The sequence below is a fragment of the Aquarana catesbeiana genome, linkage group LG01, assembly GCF_042186555.1.
Source record: "Aquarana catesbeiana isolate 2022-GZ linkage group LG01, ASM4218655v1, whole genome shotgun sequence".
Taxonomy (NCBI): domain Eukaryota; kingdom Metazoa; phylum Chordata; class Amphibia; order Anura; family Ranidae; genus Aquarana; species Aquarana catesbeiana.
This window is the reverse complement of record NC_133324.1, coordinates 251,594,975-251,620,168: the sequence shown is the minus strand read 5'-3', so window position 1 is coordinate 251,620,168 and position 25,194 is coordinate 251,594,975. Positions and strand designations below refer to the sequence as shown.

Here is a 25,194-nt window from a genome sequence, read left to right as displayed (position 1 = left end):
CGTTGTGTTTACAGACATACAAGGCTGACAAATATTAGCCATTTTAGCTGTTGTCCTTGCTGGCCTTAATATACAGGGGAGTCTCTACTAGATACCCTGGCAAAAGAAGATCACAAGGGCTTTAAGCTCCAGTACACATAGAGTTGGAAGAAGCAGTGTATCAGCCAGGAGGCCTGGTGAGGATATTCTCACCTACACCCCTTAGTAAGTGTATCTCAAATGTGAGTACTTTAACAATTTAGAGTAAATGAAAAACAAATGATAAACAGATATTCATAAAATACATGTATACATCTCTGATATAAATAACAAATTGGGAATAACAAATTGAGTTGTTATATATTTATTTTACTATAGTTGTCTTCCTCCACCAGTTGTCTCAAAATAGAATTACTCTATCAAAAACTGGTGTTTTATTTTTATATTTCATTTGTACACATTTGTAATACATTCAAATTTATAGTTAACATGTATCTAAAATATTACAAGAAAAGTCCACTGTGCTTTTATTTGTAAACCTAACAGTGTTCACTTACAAGCAGACATACAGTCAATGGATCAAAGTTCTGCAGAACTCAGGGCTGTATGTGTCAGGTCATGTTCTGTAACCAACTTAGTTCTATTGTCACTTTAAGGAATTGTGTTTAGCAGTGATCACCTGGAGACTTCTCTGTACCCCATGGCACCCAAAATTAACATAACCTACTGACAAACCTCTCATGTGCACTCAGTAATTTAGTGCCAAAAATGTATCAGCAGTGTAATCACTGTAACCATGTAAGAGTTGTTCTGCTTCTCTATTGCTGAATGGATAGTCCCACCCTAAAAAAAAAAAAAAAAAAAGAAACAAACAAAACGAAGGCATAAAGGTGAATATAATCATAGCATTTTACAGGTTGTCCTGAAGACTATCCATGTAGTCTCTAAGTTCACGTGAATCCCCAATGTTCATATCCTGACAAACCCATTTAATATTTTCTTCATTTCCAAAAATGACTGCATTGGTATATGGACCACCCTCTTCAGGCAAAATAGTTGTAAAGGATGTGAACTTTACCCGTTTTCTCTTTGACCCCCCTGGGTTTAATGGCTCATTTTGTTCCTCTTTTTCATAATTGTAATCAGATGACCGCATAATTTGACTGTATGGATTCTTTTGAGAACCTCCATTAAGAAGAAAGTTGCTTTCCTCAAATTGTGACCTTCGGTCAATCATTGTAGTGCATTCTTCTGCAGGAAGAGGCATATCTACTTGGTTTTCCAGTAGTTCTACCTCATTCCCAAGCCATACCCAGTCATGAGAATGAGGGATGTTGGTTTGATCAGCCACAGGAAATCTTTTATGTCTGTATTTCCATGCAAAAGCAACACAATTAATTAAGAAAACTAATATTGCAAGGCAAAACACACAAAGAAGGGCATACATGCCAATTTCCAAATCTGTTAGACCTCGTGAAGTCTGTGCAAGTTCGCTTTCCTGGTTATGGACTGAGGCTATTCGTGTAGGAAAACTGGTGTATGGTACAGGAACAATATGGGCATCATTATAGTTCTTCTGATAATCTAATGGAGAATCAGATGTTGAGTTTCTGTTAACTATATCTTCAGAACCAACAGCAGATCCAGGTTTTGGCCACTCGTTTGCTGTCCTTTCCTGCTCTGCAGCTTTTTCTGTAGTTTTACTTGTGATTTTCTTTAAATCATCATCAATGTTTTGAATTTCATTCATATTTCCTTTTTGATCAGAGTCCTTTTGGCCAAATTTAACCTTGATAGTTCCGGTGCCAAAAGCAAGACTACTTTTTCTCTTGGACTTCTGGCAGATCTCACTAATCCCCAGTTCCAATTTTATTAAAGGCCCTTGTCCTTCTCCTTCTGCAACCACCACTGGCCAGTTAGACAAAGGGTTCTGATATGTGGACACCACCATCTCATCCAGGGAAGACACCACGGTTGAGAAGTCTTTGCTTTCATATATGTCCAGTGGAGTTACTGAGCCATCACTGAATAGGATCCAAACACTCATAACTGCTTCCTGCATTAAACAAAAAGTAAAGGCGTCACTTATTAAAGCTCAACAATTTTCAGCAAGTTAATACATTTACTTCACACAGCATATTGCAATAAGTTGTGTGATAATGTGTTGATTGACCCCTGATGTTCTGTTTTGCAGCGGAATGACACTAAGATTCAATGTTCTTGCAATCATCAGTCTGAAAGCATTACCCAGGAAGACATGTATGATGCTGTATTACATTTTTGGTCTATGAACAAATTAAATGACTTGCTTAAAGGATTTTCTGCAGAATGCAGAAGCCACTATTGGGGGATGACAAGATTTAATCCACATGAATAAACTGAGACGCTACATGAATAAACAGAGGTACTTAAGCACTTTTAAATAACCACAGAGCCTGAGCGGTACACGATTCAGTGCTTAAATTTTTAAACTAGCAAAGAAGCTTGTGGCACTGAAAGTATGACAACTGTTTACTTGAAATTACATTGAAGAAATAATTAACTGCAATTTACTAGAAATTTGATATAACGTTGCACTAAATTTAAAAGTAAAGTTTAGTTAATTTTCAGTAACTCAAATTATAAATAATTTTTGCAGAGTAATCTTTAATTTTTGTTTTTGCATTGAAAGCAGAGATTTGTAGTGTTGCCACTAAACTGAACTCTCAGGGGCTTGATGCAATTACTCAGTCTCTCTTAACAAATATTGACATAAGACTTGGGTTATCCACTAAAAGAAAATAGGCTGCTCACATAGTAAAATAAAAGTTCAGATAGCTTAGTAAATAAGGTAAAGCTGTGTTTGTTTCAAACACCCAGTCATATGTAAATTACAGGACTTTACATGACTGGATGACTAACGTGAACATGGTTTCATCTTATTCACTAACCCATGTGAACATTTTACAAAGGGAGTAGTTCCCACTGCCTTGGTAAATCAGCATCCAAATCACAAAATTATAGCTAAATAAAATAAAACATATAAAGAGAAAATGTAATGGAATAAACATGTTCTCTTAAACCACAGTTCTTTGTTCAGCATAGAGTTTTTTGCTATATTTTTTTCTGTAAAAAAATTGACTGAAGGAAGGGATCAGTATCCATTATCATAGTGATAATAAGTAATCTCTACAAAGTGAATTTTGACTTAGCTTCATTTCATTCATCAAGTTAGGTGAAAATACACTTTGCAAAATCAACATTCAACGTTTACTGTACAAAATAGGGTCCTTTGGCATGGACCATAGGGTGAGTACCTGGATTGAAAACTGGCTACAAGGGCGTGTTCAGAGGGTGGTGATAAATGGGGAGTACTCGGAATGGTCAGGGGTGGGTAGTGGGGTTCCCCAGGGTTCTGTGCTGGGACCAATCCTATTTAATTTGTTTATAAACGATCTGGAGGATGGGATAAACAGTTCAATCTCTGTATTTGCAGACGATACTAAGCTAAGTAGGGCAATAACTTCTCCGCAGGATGTGGAAACCTTGCAAAAAGACCTGAACAAATTAATGGGGTGGGCGACTACATGGCAAATGTGGTTCAATGTAGAAAAATGTAAAATAATGCATTTGGGTGGCAAAAATATGAATGCAATCTATACACTGGGGGGAGAACCTCTGGGGGAATCTAGGATGGAAAAGGACCTGGGGGTCCTAGTAGATGATAGGCTCAGCAATGGCATGCAATGCCAAGCTGCTGCTAATAAGGTAAACAGAATATTGGCATGTATTAAAAGGGGGATCAACTCCAGAGATAAAACGATAATTCTCCTGCTCTACAAGACTCTGGTCCGGCCGCACCTGGAGTATGCTGTCCAGTTCTGGGCACCAGTCCTCAGGAAGGATGTAATGGAAATGGAGCGAGTACAAAGAAGGGCAACAAAGCTAATAAAGGGTCTGGAGGATCTTAGTTATGAGGAAAGGTTGCGAGCGTTGAACTTATTCTCTCTGGAGAAGAGACGCTTGAGAGGGGATATGATTTCAATTTACAAATACTGTACTGGTGACCCCACAATAGGGATAAAACTTTTTCGCAGAAGAGAGTTTAATAAGACTCGGGGCCACTCATTACAATTAGAAGAAAAGAGGTTTAACCTTAAACGACGTAGAGGGTTCTTTACTGTAAGAGCGGTAAGGATGTGGAATTCCCTTCCACAGGCGGTGGTCTCAGCGGGGAGCATTGATAGCTTCAAGAAACTATTAGATAATCACCTGAATGACCGCAACATACAGGGATATGTAATGAAATACTGACACATAATCACACACATAGGTTGGACTTGATGGACGTGTGTCTTTTTTTCAACCTCACCTACTATGTAACTATGTAACTATGTAACATACTCTACTCCTTTAGTAAATCAATCCCTATATGTTATTTAAATACCCTGTCAGGTCAGGGAAAAAAAGTATTTCCTTTTAATTTATATGGAATTGTTTACCTGAAATGAACACACATTTCAATCGAACTGATTCTTTAGCCTCTACATGTTATAAATCAGTGAAATAAGCAGCTGACATTTCAAAGCATACAGGCAACATTAACACGCTGAGGTTTTCAGAGAATTTGGTGGTGTACCTGTTTATAGTCATGCAGAATATCACTGGCTGTGGTAGCTGTGGTGATGACTCGCTTGTTTCCCTTGCTAGCTTGTACAGCCAAGGAGAGGCCAGTAATAAGTTGGACTCCCAGTTCTACAATTCCCACCCGATCATCCAGCACTGTCACGGTTTTCTCAGCCAAGATTGAATCAGACAAAGGAGAAAGAACCTAGGAAAGAAAACACCACAAGTATCATTGTATGCATTACTTTAATTTGTAGTATATTCAGGTTTTATATAAGGAGGATAATTTAGAATAGATAGCATGCACAACATAAATAAATAAATAGAATTAATGGTACAGCCAGGGATCTTGCTGGTCCATTCTCACGCTGCTCCTGTGATGTTACAGTCGCAAATTATTATAACTAGATTATTGTGCCCAATGTAAAGGGATAGTGGCCTGGCACAGCAGGCACGAGGGCTGGTATCCATATAGCTACAAAACTTGTGAGCATTTGGGTCCCCAAAATCTTTAGAAGGTTGTATGGTAATGTAGTGTATTTATATGTACAATTTACCTACCCTCTGCAGCCCCTCATCCTTGTAAAATATTAAAAAGACCATTGAGACAACTTATCCCGTGACATAAATAAATACTCTAACACTGATTTAAATGTAGCACCCTCTAGTGTGTGCTAAAAGTGAGAGTAGACCAATTGTAGTTTACTAAGGTTCAGGGCTGGGTGACTCATCCTGGCAGCTCTTTGGTGCCTCCCCCTGGTCTAGAAGTTTGGAGAATCTTCAACAATTAGAGGGTGAAGATTAGGAGGAGCTGCCTTGAATATTTATGGAGCCTCAGCCAATCCTCAGAGGTAGGCTGGCAGGGAGCTGAGACCACTCTCTAAATAGACATGAGACATGATAGCAGGGGCAGTTGGGTGGAAGATAGGGATGCAGTGTTGAGGAGGCTGTCGGTGGCCCTCGGGGGGTGCCCCCTAGTCTGGGGGGGGTGTCCTGCCTTAGGCCGGGGCTCGGGTGCTAGAAGGATTCTGTCATAACACACAGGAGAAAGTCTTTTCTGGAAGCACAGGAGCAAGAGAGAGCACAGAGTGAGTAGTCAACACTGTGGGGAGTAACAAAGGGGGGGAGACATGTAGCCAGTCTCCCTTAAAGACAGCGGTGTGCTTAATTCTTCAGCCTTTCCCTAGAGATCTCTTGAGAGTCAGCCAGGTGGCCTGGTGAAGAGTCAGTCTGGTGGACTGGTGTGGAGAGTTAGCCTGGAAGGCTAGTGAAAGGGGCAGCTGCAGCCAGGTGGGTTGGCCGTGCCTGAAGAGGTGGTGCTGGGATCAGTGGCCACAGAGGAGAAGTTACAGGCTGTTTCACTGCAACAGTGCTACACAAAGAGGGGCTTTGAGTTCTTGCCTGTAATGGGCTATTGCTAATCTTACTGAAAGCCTGTCAGATCACTCAAGTGATTCAGCTGGAGCAAACAAGTGTATGCAGGGGGAAAGTGAAGGAGACAGTATATATGTGTATATAGGAAGATGTCTCTGAAGTTTTGCTAAAAGTTTTGCTAAAGTCAAGTGGGCATCCCATAATCTCCCATCCCTATCCATGTTATTAACCCTCTAATAACAAAAAAAACAATGTCATGGACTGTTCTCTGACTCTGGGTGCTTGTGAAGATTCAATGTGCCTGGCTGTGCAGGAGAGGGGGATTCAAGTTCATCAGCAGTCCCTACGGGGGTGTGCTACATAAAAATAATACACAACGTGTTTAAGACTTAAAAAAATATGTTATGAAGACCATCTTCCACAGGCCATTTTTTTTAACTTGCACTAAAAATGTAGAGGCAGGTTTGTGGCACCAAACTTTTTGCTGCACAGATTTAGCCTTATCGTTCTTATAATGCTTATATTTTATTTTAAGTTTCATACTTACTTAAAATGAATGATACATTTGATGACAGTGTGAAAGAATACTACTTGTATTTAAAGTTCAGTATTATTTACAGTATTATTATACATTTTATGTATTATGTACATTATTTCATTGCAACCACCCCAAAATGCAGTGCAGGCACCTCTCTATTGCTGATCACTGTAGTATAGAGTATGGAATGCTGGGACCAGAAAAAGCTTTCTACTAAAAGGTACAGTATGTGCAGACACCTTTAGGTGCAAGCTGTTAGGCAGCCTCTTCATTTTATATGTTAATGTCAGGTCCACTTTGAGTCGTTACAGTAATTATTACCAAATACCTTGCAGCAATGGAGCATTGAGGGGGTCTTTCTGAATACAATTAGGACAATTAAAGACCAAATTTGGCCAATGTTTTTTTTTTTTTCTTTGAAAGAGTGAGCCCTGGTTCACATTGATGCGATATGGCATGCGATTTGACATGCCAAATCGCTGCTATTGCCGCAATGGAACGTCCAAATCGGTGCAACGCCGACTTTGCGGTGCCACACCGATTCCCAAAAGTTTCTGTACTACTTTTGATGATTTCAGGTGCGATTTCAATAGACATCTGCACAGGAAACCACACAGATGTCTCTGAAATTGTCGGACTGACATGCGGGAATGAAATCGCGTGAGTTCAGCTGAACTCGCATGATTTCAGTCCCGCATCAATGTGAACCAGGGCTCAGAAATATTTTAAACATCTTTCAGAATCTTACCATATGGCCAATCCCTGGAATATGATATCATCAGTAAGAAATTGTCCCCAATGGGTCAGAGTGATATAAACTTTAACCCCTTTCCACTACACTAAATAGGTGCTTTTTATTGCTTTTTGTGTCACAATTGTAGGGAGAAATGTATGACGTGCATTAAAATGAATGAGAGACAAAACACTCCTCTCAGCTACTGATATACACTATATTACCAAAAGTTTTGGGACACTTTCCTTTGCACGCACATGAACTCTAATAGAATCCCAGTCTTAGTCCGTAGGGTTCCATATTAAGTTGGCTCACACTTTGCAGCTATAACAGCTTCAACTCTTCTGGGAAGGCCGTCCACAAGGTTTAGAAGTGTGTCTATGGGAATGTTTGATCATTCTTCCAGAATCGCATTTGTGAGGTCAAGCACTGATGTGGATGAGAAGGCCTGGCCCTCATCCATGTCTTTATGGATCTTGCTTTGTGCACTGGTGGGCAGTCATGTTGGAATAGGAAGGGGCCATCCCCAAATTGTTCCCACAAAGTTGGGAACATGAAATTGTGCAAAATGTCTTGGTATGCTGATGCCTTAAGAGTTCCCTTCACTGGAACTAAGGGGCCAAGCTAAAACCCCTGAGAAACAACCCCACACTATAATCCCCCCTTTACCAAATGATTTGGACCAGTGCACAAAGCAAAGTCATAAAGACATTGAAGAGCAAGTTTGGGGTAGAGGAACTTGACTGGCCTGCACAGAGTCCTGACCTCAACCCAATAGAACACCTTTGGGATGAATTAGAGTGGAGACTGCGAGCCAGGCCTTCTCGTCCACATCAGCGCCTGACCCCACAAATGCGCTTCTGGAAGAATGGTCAAACATTCCCATAGACACACTCCTAAACCTTGTGGACAGCCATTCCAGAAGAGTTGAAGTTGTTATAGCTGCAAAGAGAGGGCCAACTCAATATTGAACCCTACAGACTAAGACTGGGATGCCATTAAACTGGGATGCCATTAAAGTTCTGCGTGTAAAGGCAGGTGTCCCAATACTTTTGGTAATATAGTGCACTTTACTTGCATTTCCTCTCAGCAGTGTTTATTTACTTGCTCACCTGTACTTCTGCACTGCTCTCTCTCCTGATCTTATGATGCTGATGTCATCCTGGAACTATACTTCTACTGCTGAGTGGAGATTACTCCACCTAAAAGTAGTAGAGGTTTTATTCAATGCCAGGAGCAGGAATTCAGAGAGTTTCCCACTCTGTAAGGTGCCCAACAGGGGCAGACCCAGCCCAGGGTGCAGTGGGTTATGTGTTGGGGAACAGGTCTCGACTTTTGAAGTTCAGAGCTGTGTAAGTGAGAGATGGTCACTCTGGCCAACCCCCCACCTCCTACTTCTCAGGCAAATGCTAAGCCCCAGTGCTGGGAGGTGCAGGTATGCAGTACCTAAATGGTCCAGCACAAAAAAAGCCTGATTATGACAAAAAGGAAAGTGTTCCTAAAAGGGCTGGTCTTGGCCCATGTATTCATCTAAAGGTGAATATATAGTCTAACTTGTGTTTTGCTTATCACCTTGTAGTTATAACTAAAGAAATGCTTCTTAAAAGTAATGATCTACACCAATACCAATGATCTTCAGTCATTTTAAGTTTGTATCTTATAGACATTCTGAGGAGATCCAAACCCACAATATCATCTGTATTCCTTGATGCAAAATGATGTCAGCACCAAGCTATACAGTACACATTTCATATTCTCTCAATTTTGCATTTGCCTTCCCTTTTCAACAGCATCAACACTTATATGTTAAAACTGTAGCATACCATGAAAAACTGAAGAATATAAACATGTCACAGTTAATATTTATCTGCTTGTTTATGAATTCCATTTTCAGGAAATCACCCAACACCCCAATGACAAGGTGGCTGGAAATTTTACTTGTCTGTCGGTGACAGAATGAGGCTCTGAGAAATCTTGTGGTTGTTATGCAGGTTTTTAGGTCCCTTTCACAAGGATGCCCTCCATTTCACCTTGGTAGGGGATCCTAGAATGATCCTTCTGCTGAGTCAAAACAGAAATGGACATCAGATAAGTCTGTTTCAGATTTTTTCTCCCATGTAATTCTTATGCATGGCCAGATGTAAAAGACCATGCATCCACATATACCGACATGTGGTCAGGTCAATAAGAGGACCTGGACACAAACTGGTGGACTTGAATAGCCTTGGATGTGGGCAACTATAGACGAATGCACATCCACTTACATCCTGCATCATAGGTAAAAAATGGACTGCCGTATTATATAACCCCCCCCCCCCCCCAACACATACACACATATTTATGAACAGCGGCAGTGTTAGTTATTTACTCCCCCTGCATTGGTGGTCAATTGGTCAGTGCCAGAGCTGTTAAATTCCACCCCCCCCCACACACACACACACATTGGAGGTTTGTGAAGAAAGAGCTTTACTCACTTTCACCCAAGCTGGCCCAGGTTAGTTTGGGGCAGTTATCACAGAGTGGCTGCCACTGCTGCTGCTTTACAAAGAATGCAAATCTGTGGCACCTGCTAGCTGTGGCATTCTGGTGTAGATGGATACACTAGGATGGGGGGGGTTGGACATCAAACCCCCTTATCTATACCTCTGCTATGGACCCCTAAAGAATAGTAGAGTTTTCTTGGTAGAAAAGGTATTTGCATGTGCTATTCCATCACAGATCTGAAAAATAACATAATTATTACTCATTTCAGAATAGCGGGCTCCTCCCAATGTCCTAAAATGAAGAATAATCCCTTTGAATGTGTGATGGAATGTCATTTTACGATATCCTTCTAGTTATACTTCCTCAATATGTTTCACTCAAAGCCACAAAACAGGTGCTGATTTATTATTGTTATATGCTCTTTCTTAATATTAATTCTGGTAATGTCCATAATTTGGCCAATGCACTGCTAATAGTATGAGGGAAAAGTTTCTGGATTGGTTTAGAGAAACCTTTTCTGAAATAGATCAGTAAGGTTGACTAGGTGGTTAGGTTTACAATGCTTCTAATTGTTTAATTTATAAGGTTATTTCTTTCTTTGTAATAGGTCCTGTTTATATCTTATGCCGTGTACACACGGTCGGACTTTTCAACTACAAAAGTCTGACAGCCTGTCCGACAGACTTTCAACGGACTTTTGGCGGACTTTCAACTGACTTTCTAACGACCGAACTTGCCTACACACGATCACACCAAAGTCCGACGGATTCGTACGTGATGACGTACAACGGACTAAAATAAGGAGGTTGATAGCCAGTATCCAATAGCTGCCCTAGCGTCGGTTTTTGTCCGTCGGACTAGCATACAGACGAGCGGATTTCTGGGTCCGGCGGAGTTACGACGTAAAGATTTGAAGCATGTTCCAAATCTAAAGTCCGTCAGATTTGCGACTGGAAAAGTCCGCTGAAGGTCCGGTGAAGCCCACACACGATCAGATTGTTCGGCGGATTTGGTCCGTCGGCGTCCGTCAGACCAGTCCGGTCGAAAAGTCCGACCGTGTGTACGCCCCATAAGATGTACAGTATACTGTAGTAACAGTAGTTACTGTAGTTTGTTCTGTGGACAAGAAAGGTTGTGATGAGGCTTCTGGTGACAGGAGTATACTAGATATTTGGGATCCTAAAAACATAGGCTGAAATGCAAGTCTAGAGTAAGGGCAGACAAACACAGATACTCTGTGCTGCTAGCAAGTACAGGAAGGTTATGAGCAAGGCACAGAACCCAGAAAGGTCTGATTACAAGAGCAGCTTATTGCAGAGATAATAAGAATTTGCTAAAAGATTTGCTACAGAATAACCTACTGTAAATGTGGATCAAGGATTACCTGTTGACAAGTTAAAACCAAACTCATAATATTTCCTCCCTCACGTGCCCCTTCCCCTGACTTCTCTGTCAAGATCAATGGCACAACTATCAGTCCGTCCCCACATGCCAGGGTGCTAGGGGTAACCCTAGACTCTGAACTGTCTTTTCAGGCCCACATCCAATCCCTGTCCAAATCATGCCGCCTTAGCCTCCGCAACATCTCTAGAATACGCCTCTTTTTAACCAATGACACCACCAAGCTTCTAATTCATTCTCTGGTCATCTCTCGCCTAGACTATTGCAACTCACTCCTCATTGGATTACCTTTACATAGACTATCCCCCCCCTCAGTCCATAATGAATGCTGCTGAAAGACTCATCCACCTTACGAACCATTCAGTGTCCTCCACTCCTCTCTGCCAATCCCTCCACTGGCTTCCACTCACCGAACGAATAAAATTCTAAGTACTAACAATAATTTACAAAGCCGTCCACAACTCTGCCCTCAGCTACATCACTAACCTAGTCTCAAAATATCAACCAAGCCGCTCTCTTCGGTCCTCCCAAGATCTCCTGCTCTCTAGCTCCCTTATCACCTCCTCCGGTGCTCGCCTACAGGATTTCTCCAGAGCTTCTCCCATCCTTTGGAACTCCCTACCCCAATCTGTTCGACTGTCCCCTAATCTATCGATCTTTAGACAATCCCTGAAAACCCTTCTCTTTAAAGAAGCTTATCCTGCTTCTAACTAATACACTGCTTTACTTTTTCCATTAGCTCACCCCCCACAGCTATTACCTTTTGTATCAATTGACCCTCCCTCCTAGATTGTAAGCTCTAGCGAGCAGGGCCCTCTGGTTCCTCTTGTACCAAATTGTAATGTAACTGTAATGTCTGCCTTCATTTTGTTAAGCGCTGCACAAGCTGTTGGCGCTATATAAATCCTGTATAATAATAATAATGATGTGACACTACAGACAGGATCAGGAGTATATGAAATACAAATGCAGAAAAAGACAGGGGTTGGGAAGTCAACTCAGTAAAGTCAAACACAGATAGACTATGCACCTACCCTTGCTGGTAAAAGCTGATCATCTAAACAGCAACAGTTAAACAGTTAAAGAATAGACGAGTCAGCTATGGTGAGAGTGGGGTTGATTTACTAATGGCAAATTCACTGTGCACTGCAAATGTACTTGGTAGTGCAGTCGCTGTAGATCTGAGGGGAAGATCTGAAATAAGGGGAAGCTCTGCTGATTTCTATCAACCAATCATGTGCAAGAAAAAATGCTGTTCTTTATTTTCCTTGCATGTCCATCTCAGATCTACAGTGACTGCCCTTCCAAGTGCACTTGTAGTGCACTTGTAATGCACAGTGAATTTGTCTTTAGTAAATAAACCCCTAATGCCCTGTACACACGGTCGGACATTGATCGGACATTCCGACAACAAAATCCACCATTTTTTTCTGACGGATGTTGGCTCAAACTTGTCTTGCATACACACGGTCGCACAAAGTTGTCGGAATTTCCGAACGTCAAGAACGCGCTGACGTACACCACACAGAACGAGACTATAAAAGGGCAGTTCAATACCAAGCGCGCCACCCTTTGGGCTCCTTTTGCTAATCTCGTGTTACTAAAAGTTTGGTGAGAGACGATTCGCACTTTTTCAGACTCGTGGTTTACAGATCGTATTTCTGGTGTTCAGTTTGTGCTTGTGGGTTTGTATCTGTTCTTCAGTGCGTGCAGCGAGTTCCCATTGATTTTTCATTGTGTTCTTGTCCGTTCATTACTGATTTTCAGGTCGCTCTTCACAGGCCTTGCTGTTCTTCAGTGCGTTCTGTTACTTCGTCCTGACCATCCGACCATTTTCTAGCCATGTTGCGTGTACGTACTCATTGTAGAGTTCATGCTGTGCGGGGGGGCTTGGTGTTGGAGTTCTTACTTTGACACAAGCCCAGTCCATGAACAGGGTGAGGAGGAGTTCATGGACCAAGAATTGGTTGCTCCAGCGTGACCAATTCTGTCACATGCCTTTGCTCCGTGAGATCCATGAGAATAATCCTGACGATTTTAGGAACTTTCTCCAGATGAAGGACCCCATATTTCACCGTTTGTTGGCTTTGCTGACCCCTTATATCAGCAGGCAGGATACCTGCATCTCCCCCCAGGCTCTGGGGATCATTATCCCAAAGACCTGTTCTGCCATCATCCAGGTCCTGTAGAAGGACTATATTACGGTAAGATATGTATCCTTTAACATCACATTTTATTGTATTTAATGTTTGGGAATATATTGTATTTCTTTCCTCATTCCCTAATTACCATGATTGTAATATGCTGTGAATGTCCCCTTTGTCCTCATGCATGCTGGATTTTTTACAAAAAAAATTTTGTCCTTCATACATATTTGCCTTCACTTCCCTCCCCAGCATGCTCTCCTGGGCCCATATCCACCTCGCCTAGTCACTTAACAATGTATTTTGTCAGCTCCATAGTAGTGCTTTACCCTAAATACCCCCTAAAATGTGTAAAAATGTGATTTGTGCTTTAAATTCAGGCAGAGTGCCAGAGGTTTTTTTTTTTTGAGTCCCAAAATCATTTGGAACCCTCCCTCCCCCCCAACTGCTAACTCAGCTGATACCAATCCTCTATCTGCTGACTTTGCCAAACCCATACACACTATACCTACCTCTTTTGTGGTCAGATTTATGGATAAATTCTCCAAAACATGTAGTGTAAGGGCCTGCCTGAAAACTTTCAAATGGTACTGTTTAACGTTTTTGTATCCTATTATTATCTTGATAGGTAATAGCAGAATGTAAAAATGTGCTAAAATGTGTTCAGTGTATATTTATATCTTTGTATTATGACACTTCTTACCTGTCCAGTGGGCTGCCAATAGTGTAAATAAGGAGGGGCTGGCCAAAGTAATACACATTATTTAGGCATTCATCTCTCAATGAAGTGGAGGGTTACCTGTCCAAAACATCCCCCCCCTAAAATTTTGCAAATGGCCCATGAGAGGGGGGAGGAATCTGATAAGTGGACCTTATATCTTTGTCTTTAAATACTCCCTAAAATAAATGTTATACTGATGTTGGCCAAGAATGTTTGTGTCTAATCTGCTTTCCATGTTTTTGTGCAAAATGTTTTTTTTTTCTTGTTTGACTCTACAGTTTCCTTCCAACCCACAGGAATGGCAGACTGTGGCCTCCCACTTTGCCCAGCGGTGGGACTTTCCCAACTCCGTCAGGGCAATTGATGGGAAACACGTCCACATAATCCCACCCCCCACCTCGGGGTCATACCATTATAATTACAAGGTGTTCAATAGTATTGTGATGTTGGCGGTGGTGTCAGCTACTTAAGAGTTCCTGTATGTGGATGTGGGGAAGAATGGCCGGATGTCAGATGGTGGAGTCATCGCCCACACGGAGCTCTACAGGCGTCTCCAGAATGGCAGCTTGGACTTGCCACCTCCAGAAGACAATGCGGAAGGACTCCCATTCGTGTTCATTGCGGATGAAGCGTTTGCGCTGGGGGACCACTTTATGCAGCCATTCCCTATGAGGACCCTCACCCCGGACCAGAGGGTTTTTAATTACCGGCTGGCCAGAGCCAGAAGAGTGGTGGAGAACACGTTTGGAATAATGGGCAGCCGATTCCGCCTATTTCTTACACCAATACACATGGTGGAATATAAACTCAATCACATCATCCTGGCTTGCTGTGTTCTCCACAATTTTTTAAGGAGAAATTCTATGAACTATGCTGCCTAAGTTGGGCCTGAGGCTGGAATTCAGAATGAATCAACCCTGACGGCGCTTAAAACTGGCCGTCCTGGCTTGCCCCCCCAGAGTGCCCGTGAGGTCCATCTAAGATACATGGAATACTTTGAGGGTAGGGGGGCCATCGACATGCAAGACAATATCTGAGACATTTTTTAAATAAAAATATATTTTAATCTGAACAAATATTTTCTTTGATTTACTGCTTTACTGGAGTCCTGAAAATGGCATGATTGTGTAAAATTTGAAAGCACTGTTGGGTGTTATTTACTAAAGGAAAATCCACTTTGCACTACAAGTGCACTTGAAACTGCACTGAAACTGCACTTGTAGTGCAAAGTGGATTTGCCTTTAGTAAATAACCCACATTGTCACTGAAAACAACAACTTCATACTCCAAAAAATGCTTTTGAGCATTGAAAGAAGAAGCCACACATTGCTGATCATCAATCTTTTTAATCCAACCACAATCACATGTGCGTTTATAAAAGGGTTTTTTAACAAACCAACATGTTTGTTATATAACAATTTTTTAGGTCACATTATAATAAGTAGAAATTGCCTTTTAAGGTAAAACAGGCATGTTTTAAACAATAAAAAAATACACAACTCTGGAACTTACAAAGTTCAACTTTTATAGAAAGTGAAGGCGATATCAGACAAGAGTATTTATAAACTGTGTTTGATATTGCGTTCAGCAGATGGGGTGATGTCACCCCTGGAAAAGCCAAATTTTGAAGATGCGCACAAATTGCCTAATGTCAACATGTGCTAGCTGCCATCATGGGGGATCAATGGACGTGTTTTGTGGGTGCAACCCCTTCCTCTCAGCTATTTTATTATTGAGAAAGGGTTGCACCCACAAAACGCATACATTAATCTCCCGTGATGGCAAATAGCACATGTTGACACACTATGTGCATCTTCAAAATTTGGCTTTTCGATAATATGTCAAAAATTATTCATAAAAACAACAATAAACATGGAATAAGTTAGGGATTTCTGGGTGTTTTATATTCTTCCTAAAACATCAATGATGTTCTTCATTTTGTTTTGAACATCACTGATGTTTTGCTTAATGTTTTCTAAATCCCTATTACACCCCATTATCTCCCCGATGAGGATCTGGGCACTTTCACTTGTGAAATGACATTCCTCTTCCACAACATCACGATCACCTAAAATAAGATAATTAAAAACACACCATGTATTATAAATATGCAGGCATCCATCTCTTACCTGAAGCTGTGGTCGCAGACACTCACCTGTTGTGGTGACAATTTCTATAACGTTTCCTCCTCCTCCTCTGGTTGTGTTTGGGGGATTTCAACTTCATCCTGAGGTGGGGGGTCCGTGGTCTCCTCTGATAAGTGGTGTCCTCTGAGTCTTTTTGCTCCTATGTGAAAAAAAATAGGTATACTTAGCACACAGATATTTGATGGCATAAATAGGAATATGAAACATTGCTTGGAAGTGGGGTACAATTGTCTGTTTTGGCAGAGTTCCAAGATGAAGAAATATTTTTGTCCTTTGTTAAGCTTGAATACTTACCTGTTTTGTGCAATCTTCACAGATGCTTCACCCCTATAGTATATACTGGAGCACCTGTGTGGGCCCACTAATAAAAAGGGTGTTCTTGTGTCCCACACCAGTGCTCCAGCATCCAGATGTGTAAACAGCTGCTGAGTGTCCTCTCCTTACACAGAATCTAGTTTGCATTTCATGCTAGTTACAAACCCATCTAGACAACAAACTTATTTTAAGAGAAGTAGGGCATAAAAAATGTATTGAACTGCATCTGGACAAAACATGGTGTTTTAGTGGCCGAACGAACAATGTTTCCTACGAACGAATAATGTGTCCATGAGCATAAAAGTTGCCATTTGAAAATGTACAACAGTAAAGAAAAGCACATGGAGCAGCACAAACGTAATAAAAATAAAGAATAGGAACACAGGACAACTACTTACGTTTTTGCAGCACTCTCCTGATCCTATACTGATCGTGCTCCCTTAATTTGAGGTCCAACCACCGCTTTCTCAGTTGATCTTTGGATCGTCGTACCCCAAAATTCCTGTAGACTCTTCACAACTTTCACCATGATCTTGGCCTTTCTGACATTTGGGTTGGGGTAAGGTCCATGCTTCCCATCATAGTTGGCCCTCTTCATTATGTCCACTATCTCCACCATCTCAACAAAGGCCATATTTGATGCCTTAAATCTTCTCCTCCGGGATTGTGACGCTTCTGGCTCCGGGCTTTCCTCCTCCTCCTCATTGCTGTAATTATCACGCACCTGCTCTGTCTCCGCCATGTGCTCTCCCCCTCTGCGCCGAAAGAGATGGGGTGGGGAATAGACTAGAAAGAACTTCAGGGGCAGGCAGAGTTTCACGCATGCGCAGTGTATATAAAGCGTTAAAAATATAACAGAAGATCAGGATTTAAAAAACTAAAAAAAAAATACAAAATCTTAAAACATAAAAAAAAATTATTTTCAGGAGATGTGACTAATCAAAATATTATATTCATGAAATCACAAAAAATAATAAAGAAAGAAGTGTGTGAGAACTCTGTGTGAATATGAGCAGCAAAACAACTTAATTCTTCTAGCATTATAAAGAAGAAGAGAGTGCGCTGCATTAAACAATTTAAAACATTGTAGCGTGACGAAAGTGCTAGATCCATTACAAACCCTAATTTTACCAGACCGAGCAGTTCCGTCTCGGAATTTATTCTGAGCATGCGTGGCAATTTGTGTGTCGGAATTTTCCACACACGGTCGGAATTTACGGAAATGGATTTTGTTGTTGGAAAATTTTATAGCCTGCTCTCAAACTTTATGTGTCGGAAATTCCGATGGAAAAAGTCCGATAGAGCCTACACACGGTCGGAATTTACAACAACAAGCTCTGATCGCACATTTTCCATTGGAAAATCCGACCGTGTGTACAGGGCATACGTCTAGTTTTGTTGCAAGGATTGTATTTGACAATTACAGGAGAGAAAAACACTGACAGGAAACAAAGCTGCCCAATAAGTCACCATTGTATAGGTTGCATTTGAATTTGTGATAGTCTTTTATGTCACAGTATTTGAATTTTGCTATATATAGGTAATGGTTCCATAGCCAAGGAAAACAAGATGGGCAGCATAGGGCACCTCTACAGTGGAACCCCTGTGGCATAACTAACATAAAAATGGAATCCTAGAGCAGATTATAGAACAGTAAAAAGTACATAAGTAAATAAATAGGTAAATTGACCTGAAAAAAGCTAAACACCTTCAAAACGAATGCAAGATAATTATATCCCTTCATATCAAAAGCATGTTCTAGGTCTACACTTAACAAATTGACCTCTTATTAATACTAGTTAGAATAAATTATGAATTTGAACACTAGTCTAACGTTATTAATTTGTTTGTTCAGGAGATAGTAAATAATAATACAGTAGTAGGGATGGACGAACAGTTCGGCCCAAGCATAAGTTCGGGCCAAACTTTCTTTGTTACTTTGTTCGACCATTTGTTTGGCCCCCCGAACCGACCACAATGCATTGCAGCGCTGAACAGTGCATTGCAAGCCCTGATTGGCTGAAGCAGTGAAAGCTTCAGGCAATCAGGGCACAGAGCACTGTCAGAGTCATGATTGGACACTGTCATGTCAGGGCTCTGTTCAGTGCGATTAGTTAGTTAGTGTGCTATACTGTGCTATTTTGCTTCAATTGTCAGTGTAGAATATTAGTTTAGTGTCAGTCTAGGGATAGTGTGAGTATAGTGAGGAGGACCATCATTCAGCTTTGCATAGTGTGCAGGTCAGATAAGTTCACTGTAGTGTAGTGAGACTGTGTCATTCATACACACATTAGTATAGAGTAGGGACAGCTCAGATAGTTTCAGTGTAGTGTAGTGTGTCAGTAATCTTTACATTAGTGTATAGCTAGAGTAGGGACAGTTCAGATAGTGTCAGTGTAGTGACAGTTGAACACTGTCTATTTGATTGTGTTACTGCCAGTTTAACGCCATATAGTTTTGTGTGCGTTACTGCTAGTTTAACGCCATATAGTTTTGTGCGTTACTGCCAGTTTAACGCCAGATAGTTCTGTGTGCATTACTGCCAGTTTAACGCCATATAGTTTTGTGCGTTACTGCCAGTTTAATGCCATTTACTTCTGTGTGCATTACTGCCAGTTTAACGCCGTATGGTTCTGTGTGCGTTACTGCCAGTTTAACGCCATATAGTTCTGTGCGTCACTGTACATTTGGTGCATTATATTGCAGTATATTACAGTTTATCTGTGGAGTGTGTCTGTGTAGTGTGAGTACTCAAATTAAAGTGCACCAAACACCTCTTTACATTGATTAAAGTGCATCTATGTACATATTTCAACTTCTTCTTTACATTTGCTTATAAGCACCGCCCCCACCCTCCCAATAATGTCTGGGAGGACAACAAGGAGAGGCAGACATTCCCTTGGCACTGTAAGGGGGCCAGCAACAAATGTGTCCACAGGCAAATAGTGGATGTGTTGGTCAGTCCTCAGGCAGAGCATCATTTTCTCTGTTTAGTGAGTTTGCCTGTGCTATCCAGCCACAGCATGCGGAGGAGGTGGTGGACTGGCTTACTAAACCTTCCTCATCCTCCTCATCCTGTGTCATGCAAGCAGAGACAAGTGTGCAGTCCCCTGCAGTTGCCAGAGTGGATAAACCTGCCTTCTTGTCCACATCTATTCCTGCCAAAGCCCCAAAATCAGCCATTGAGGAGTCAGCTGAGTTATTTGACCACAGCATCAGCCATTTGCTCCTTGATGATGTCCAGCCATTACTGCATTCAGATGTTGCTTCTGAGGTTGAAGATGACAGGAACATGAGCCTAGAGAGAGGGAGGAACACTGGTAGACAAATTGGCATTCATGTTCCCCAAGCAGCAGCGTATTGCCAAGTTGTCTCCAGTGTTAATGATAAAAATGGAGGAGATGGAGATGATGATGATGAGGTCACTGATGCGACTTGGGTGCCAGACAGAGCAGAGGAGAAAACTAAAGGTGAGGCGCCACAACCCCAAGGAGGCCGACATCAAGAAAGAGTAGAGAGCAGCCAACATATTCCATCACATTTTGCAGCTGTTATCTCCCGGCCCACTCCCCAAAGCTCAGCTGTCTGGGCCTTTTTCAGCACATCAGCACTGTTGCTATCTATGCAAACTGTGTCTCAGGCACATCAAACGTGGCAAAACACCAACTATATGCATATCATTGCAATTTTTTTGCCTTCATCAAGAGCACCTCTATAGGGTTATGGTGGGAAGTTGCCCCCAACACTCAAAGAGTAATTTTTCTGCACCTGTTTGACAGGTGCATATAATTGCAATTTTTTACAGCAAGGCCAATTCTTGCTTTCATCGTGATTACCTCTAAAGGGTTACGGTGGGAAGGCGCCACCAACACCCAAAGACCAATTTTTATGCACCTGTTACTTCTATACAAAGTCAAAGTGACACCAGAATGTATCCAAAAAGTCTCTAATCCTGTTCTCAGTGCACTCAGTGTGGCCTCATCATACACACTAGCTCCCCGGCTGTTGCTGAGCAAAATAAAGGCAGCTTGCTGGGAAAATGTCATTTTTTTGGCTTTATAAATGCAATTATTGCTGCAGCATATTCTAGACATGGTACAGATCTGCCACTTTACAGGTAGACTAAGGGGATCCCCCAGGCACTATATTTTTAGGCTTTCACTTTAAAAATCACTGCTCGTTTAAAAATTACGTTTATCACAAACATTTTTTTTTATGATAAATGTCCCCCAGCGCAGGATCCGGACCCATATAACCATTGTATGCCCAACTACTTGCATATAAGCCTTCAAAATGGGCACTTTCGATTTTTGACGTTCGGGTCCCATTGACTTTAATGGGGTTCATTATTCGGGTCCGAACTTTCGCGGTGTTCGAAAGTTCTGGTGCAAACCGAACAAGGGTCCATTCGGCCCATCCCTATACAGTAGTAGTTGTAGTAGTAGTAGTAATAAAAAGTCTATTTGCTAAACCTTTTGTGAAGGAAACTCACTGGAAACTTTTGTAGACAATAGGATCTCTATGTTTATTCAGTGTCATATTGATGTAGGATTAAAGACACTCAAAGAGAAGAGAAGTACCCCTCATAATCTAATTATATACAGGTAGATAAGATAAACACGGGACTCATTTCCCAAGGCATCTCTTGAAATATAATGTAAGGCCATCAAGTAAAATTGTTTTACAGAAGTCAGGATCTCTTCAGCGGAAATAGGTTTTGCAGAGATAAAGTATCGTCAGATAATTTTGAAGGGCTATTTGCAATAACCAAGCATCTGATCTGATTTAATTCTTGTGTATACATTTTTTGTGAAATTGTATATACTGTATATAGTGTCTGTTATAAGGCAACTTTGTAAAAGTGATGTCAATAATTTTCATAAAACATTTCATGTTAGAGAACTTTTAGCAGATGCAAAGGATATATCCTTTTTAATGACACATCTTGGGCCTGAACTTTAAACAAGCTTTTAGCTTGTTAATCTTGTGTTTTAACTAATTTTACATGAATGTTATGGTCTGCTAAATAGCAATTTCTTAATTTGCTTTATATATTACCCAAGTTAAAACTTATTGAAAGAATTAATGTGATTTAAAGGTATGCCTTCAACGTGTGGGTGGCATTTTGTCTCCTTCTCTAGTGAATGTGATTATCTTGCTGAATCCTATCATTTTGAAAAATATTCTGCACCAATTATTCTCTCTTAGTCTCGCTTAGCTAGCTAGAAATATTGCTTTTCCAATCCAGAACATCTATTTTTTTTCTGAAAATATTTAACCTAAAGTTTGAATGATCTGCTGGGCCAAACAACCGATGACATTTGAGGGATGCTGGACAGCATATCTGGCAGATGCAACCTAATCATTTCAATGTCTCCAGAAAGCATTGACAACACAGTGCAGAATTTTAGAGCTTAAAAAAAGTCTATACACTTAAGATAGAAGAAAAAAATATATGTGCATTTAAGGTAAAACAGTTTATGTGTAATCAGTCTGCAAAATCGTGTTTCCCGATGCCTTGATTAGATGGAATTTAGCATGAAAACTCAGCATAATCATATTTGCTTTAAAATACTGTCTAAAGTGGTATGGTGTAATTTTGTACTTCTTGCACTGTATATGGCAATTTGCATAAAATTATAAGGCTAGCTATGAAAACAAAAGACTTTTTAAGGCAAAGCACTTAAACACTATATTTTCCCACAAGAGTTAACAAACAAGTTAGAATGTTTTCATGTATTTAACTCTCTCTTTACCAGCAGTACATAGGAGAGGATTGTGCTGTTGAAAGCAATGTTTTTCTGAACATGTTGACCTTAAACGAAGGTTTCTTAACCAGGGTTCCCTGACAAGTCCCCGGGGGTCCTGCCACAATCTACCATTGCAGCAGATTTCTATCCACTATTCACAGAGCCAGCAGTCCAGGATAGAAGGGCTAGTGCCTACTATAGATAATTACTAAAACCCTGAGTTTGCTACGATTGATAACGGTAAGTTAATAATTTTCCCCTTAAAATTGGGGCTGGCGTACCAGGCTACGTGCCTTCAACATGAGCAAGGTACCTTACCAGAGGTAAAGTTGATGAGGACAATAGCCTCTTTCCCACAGCCCTGGCCCAATGGTTGTGGAGGTCTATGGTAAATGAAATTATTGAAATCTGGAAGCCCCCAAAATAAGGTGCCCCACCACCAAGTGAATAAGTAAGGGGTGCAAATTACCTCTACAAAATGCAAATACTAAATAAAGATACAGACACACTATGACAAATATTCTATTTAAAAAGAAACACACAGAAAATGTCCCTCAATGTAAATCCATAATCACTCACATCATCCAGCAATGCAGTCATGATGAACAATGTCCGTAAACTTCCAAAAGAAGAAACATGACTAAAGGTCTGTTTCTGGTGACAGCACTTAGGAAAAAGGCGGGGTATGCCAGGGAACATCACTGACCAAATTGATTAAAAACATCACCAAGTATACTCCACCCCTTTGTTTATGTTCAACTGTCATCTAGGGAACTGTCATTCATGGATCATGTTGGCATGTTTTTTCTTTTGGTGGATGTCATTCCTCATGGTTGACCTGGATCTACATCTCTTGAAAATGAGATTGACAATGAATTTATATCATAGGGACATTTTTTTGCTTTTGTTTTTATAAAATGTAAAATGTGTCTGTGGGTATAATTGCTTTACATTTGTGTGAATGATTGTTGTTAGCTTTAACTCATTCATGTAATGCCGAAGAGGCCCTTGTTCTTATCTACATGGGCAAGCCTCTTTTGCAGGGGGTACCTGGCAAAATGGTTAATCTTTTACAGTCAAGGGCCTCTAACAGCTTATGTTGTGAATGACAGCACACAATGGCAGTTCACAACAACAAAATTACAACACAGGCTGACAGCTATTACTATGACTGTAAAAAATCAATTTACACCCTGCCTCCACTGAGTGGGGAGTCGGTGCAGATAAGCTGTAGACACAGCAAGTGTACCCATGTACTGAATGGGGAGTCAGCTTATAGATGCACCTATAAAAGAAAACCGCTTCATGATAAACCGCGTTCGTGATAAATTGTAAGTAAAACATAAAATATGATAATATGTCATTCAGCTAATAAAAAAAATCATGATATATGATTATACCTGGACTGTAGTGATTCCTTGATCCCGTCCAACTAGAACTTTCCCTGCTTCCAGTGTAGCTATTTTTGGTTCTTCAACTTTCATGAAATCACTCACTAGGTCAGTGATATCAAACTGCCAGTCAGGACCAAGCATGTGTATTAGTTGACCACCAACATCTGCAGATTCTGCAACAAACTGAGTGAAGACTCGAACCATTGCATGCTGGTATTGCAAGGAACACCCTCTGCCTTTCTTTTCATCATCTTCTTCATCTTCACTATCTCTGGTTGGTCTGAAAAGAAATTTGAGATATGATAAAAATATCCATTAATTGCATTAATAAAATCAGCTAAAGTTATGTCAAAAATCTCACAATTCTTGTAAATGTTGGCTCTGCCTTTCCGACCTCAGGAGCCTCTATAGATTAGTATGGTTTCTCTAGTCATTGTGGCTGAACATCATATTAAAAGATCAAGGGGGTGACTTAAAAGTTGGGAGGGCAGAGACAGTCTCTAGTTTTTCAAGAAAAAGTAAGATGTGCATATTACTTGAGCTGTCTATATCTCCAGATTGAATAATTGTTTTCAAATATGGCTTTTCCTTCTGGTAAAGTATCAAAGTATAAAGTATGCTTAGTATGAAGTTACCAAATTTCCGAATGGTTTACTTTACTAAGGTGTAACATATAGTGCAATCAAAATAGCACAATGCTTAAAGCTGAACTCCAGCTTTTGATACACTTTACATAAGTAATATCCTTTATCCGCTAATTCTCATCTATCTTCCCTAGGTAAGTATTGTAGAAGTGGGAAGAGTTACCATTACAAAAAGGTACCCACTCCCTGAAGAAAAGAAAAATAAATTTGTTGGGGAGGATGAGCAATACTTTAAATTTTAAGTGAGCGTCCGCTTTAAACTTTTGTATTTTTTTATTGCATGTGAGTCAGGTTAAAGCTGAAATCAAGCTTTTGATACAAATTAACTATGACCCTCACAAACATTTGAGGCTTCTGAATGTGCTAAATGTAGCTGAAGTTACATACAATATACCGCACTGTGTTCCAGGTTCGAGCCGAGACTTCCTGTCTCATACCTGGAACACAGTAGAGTCTATCTGATCATTCAGAGAAAGCGATGTATTCTAGCAATGAATACAAAACTTCCTCTGGCTGAGTCAGAAAGGCGGGCTGATGATGTTACAACCACTGACTCAAAAATGTTAGCACATGGTTCCACATGTAAAAAAATAGGGACCTATCATTTTTATATTTACATAATGACTGCTTTGGACAAAGAGGTTGAGTTACTAAAGGCAAATAACTGTTCACCCGGGCCGTTCCTTTAGAGTCCTATGCCATAAATGGTGGCTCCGGCCAGTCACACAGCCGGAGTCCGCGAACCCGGAAGGAAGACCTGGGGAAGATGGGAGCGCTTGTATCGGTGACAGCGCGGCACTGGAAGGCTTCGTTTTCAGGTAAGTTTAACGTAATGTGCTAGTATGCGATGCATTCAAGCACATTATGACATTACCTCAGGGTATAAAACAAAACTGCGGTTTACTACTGCTTTAAAGACTGGTGCCACCGGGGAGTGGGAAGAGCAGAGTATAGCAAGCTTGCAA

General features: G+C 40.8%; 1 protein-coding gene across 1 annotated transcript in view; it reads right to left on the bottom strand.

Annotated features, from left to right (window-relative positions):
* Positions 1 to 327: 327 nt before the first annotated feature.
* Positions 328 to 25,194, bottom strand: part of TMEM132B (transmembrane protein 132B) — an 857,592-nt gene continuing 832,725 nt past the window's right edge. Inside the window, exons 7-9 of the mRNA XM_073627958.1 lie at positions 23,592 to 23,865; positions 4,598 to 4,789; positions 328 to 2,035 (exon numbers count right to left, since the gene is read on the bottom strand). Of these exons, the coding sequence (XP_073484059.1) occupies positions 890 to 2,035; positions 4,598 to 4,789; positions 23,592 to 23,865 (1,612 nt within the window). The 3' untranslated portion in view covers positions 328 to 889. The remainder of the gene's footprint in view (positions 2,036 to 4,597; positions 4,790 to 23,591; positions 23,866 to 25,194) is intronic.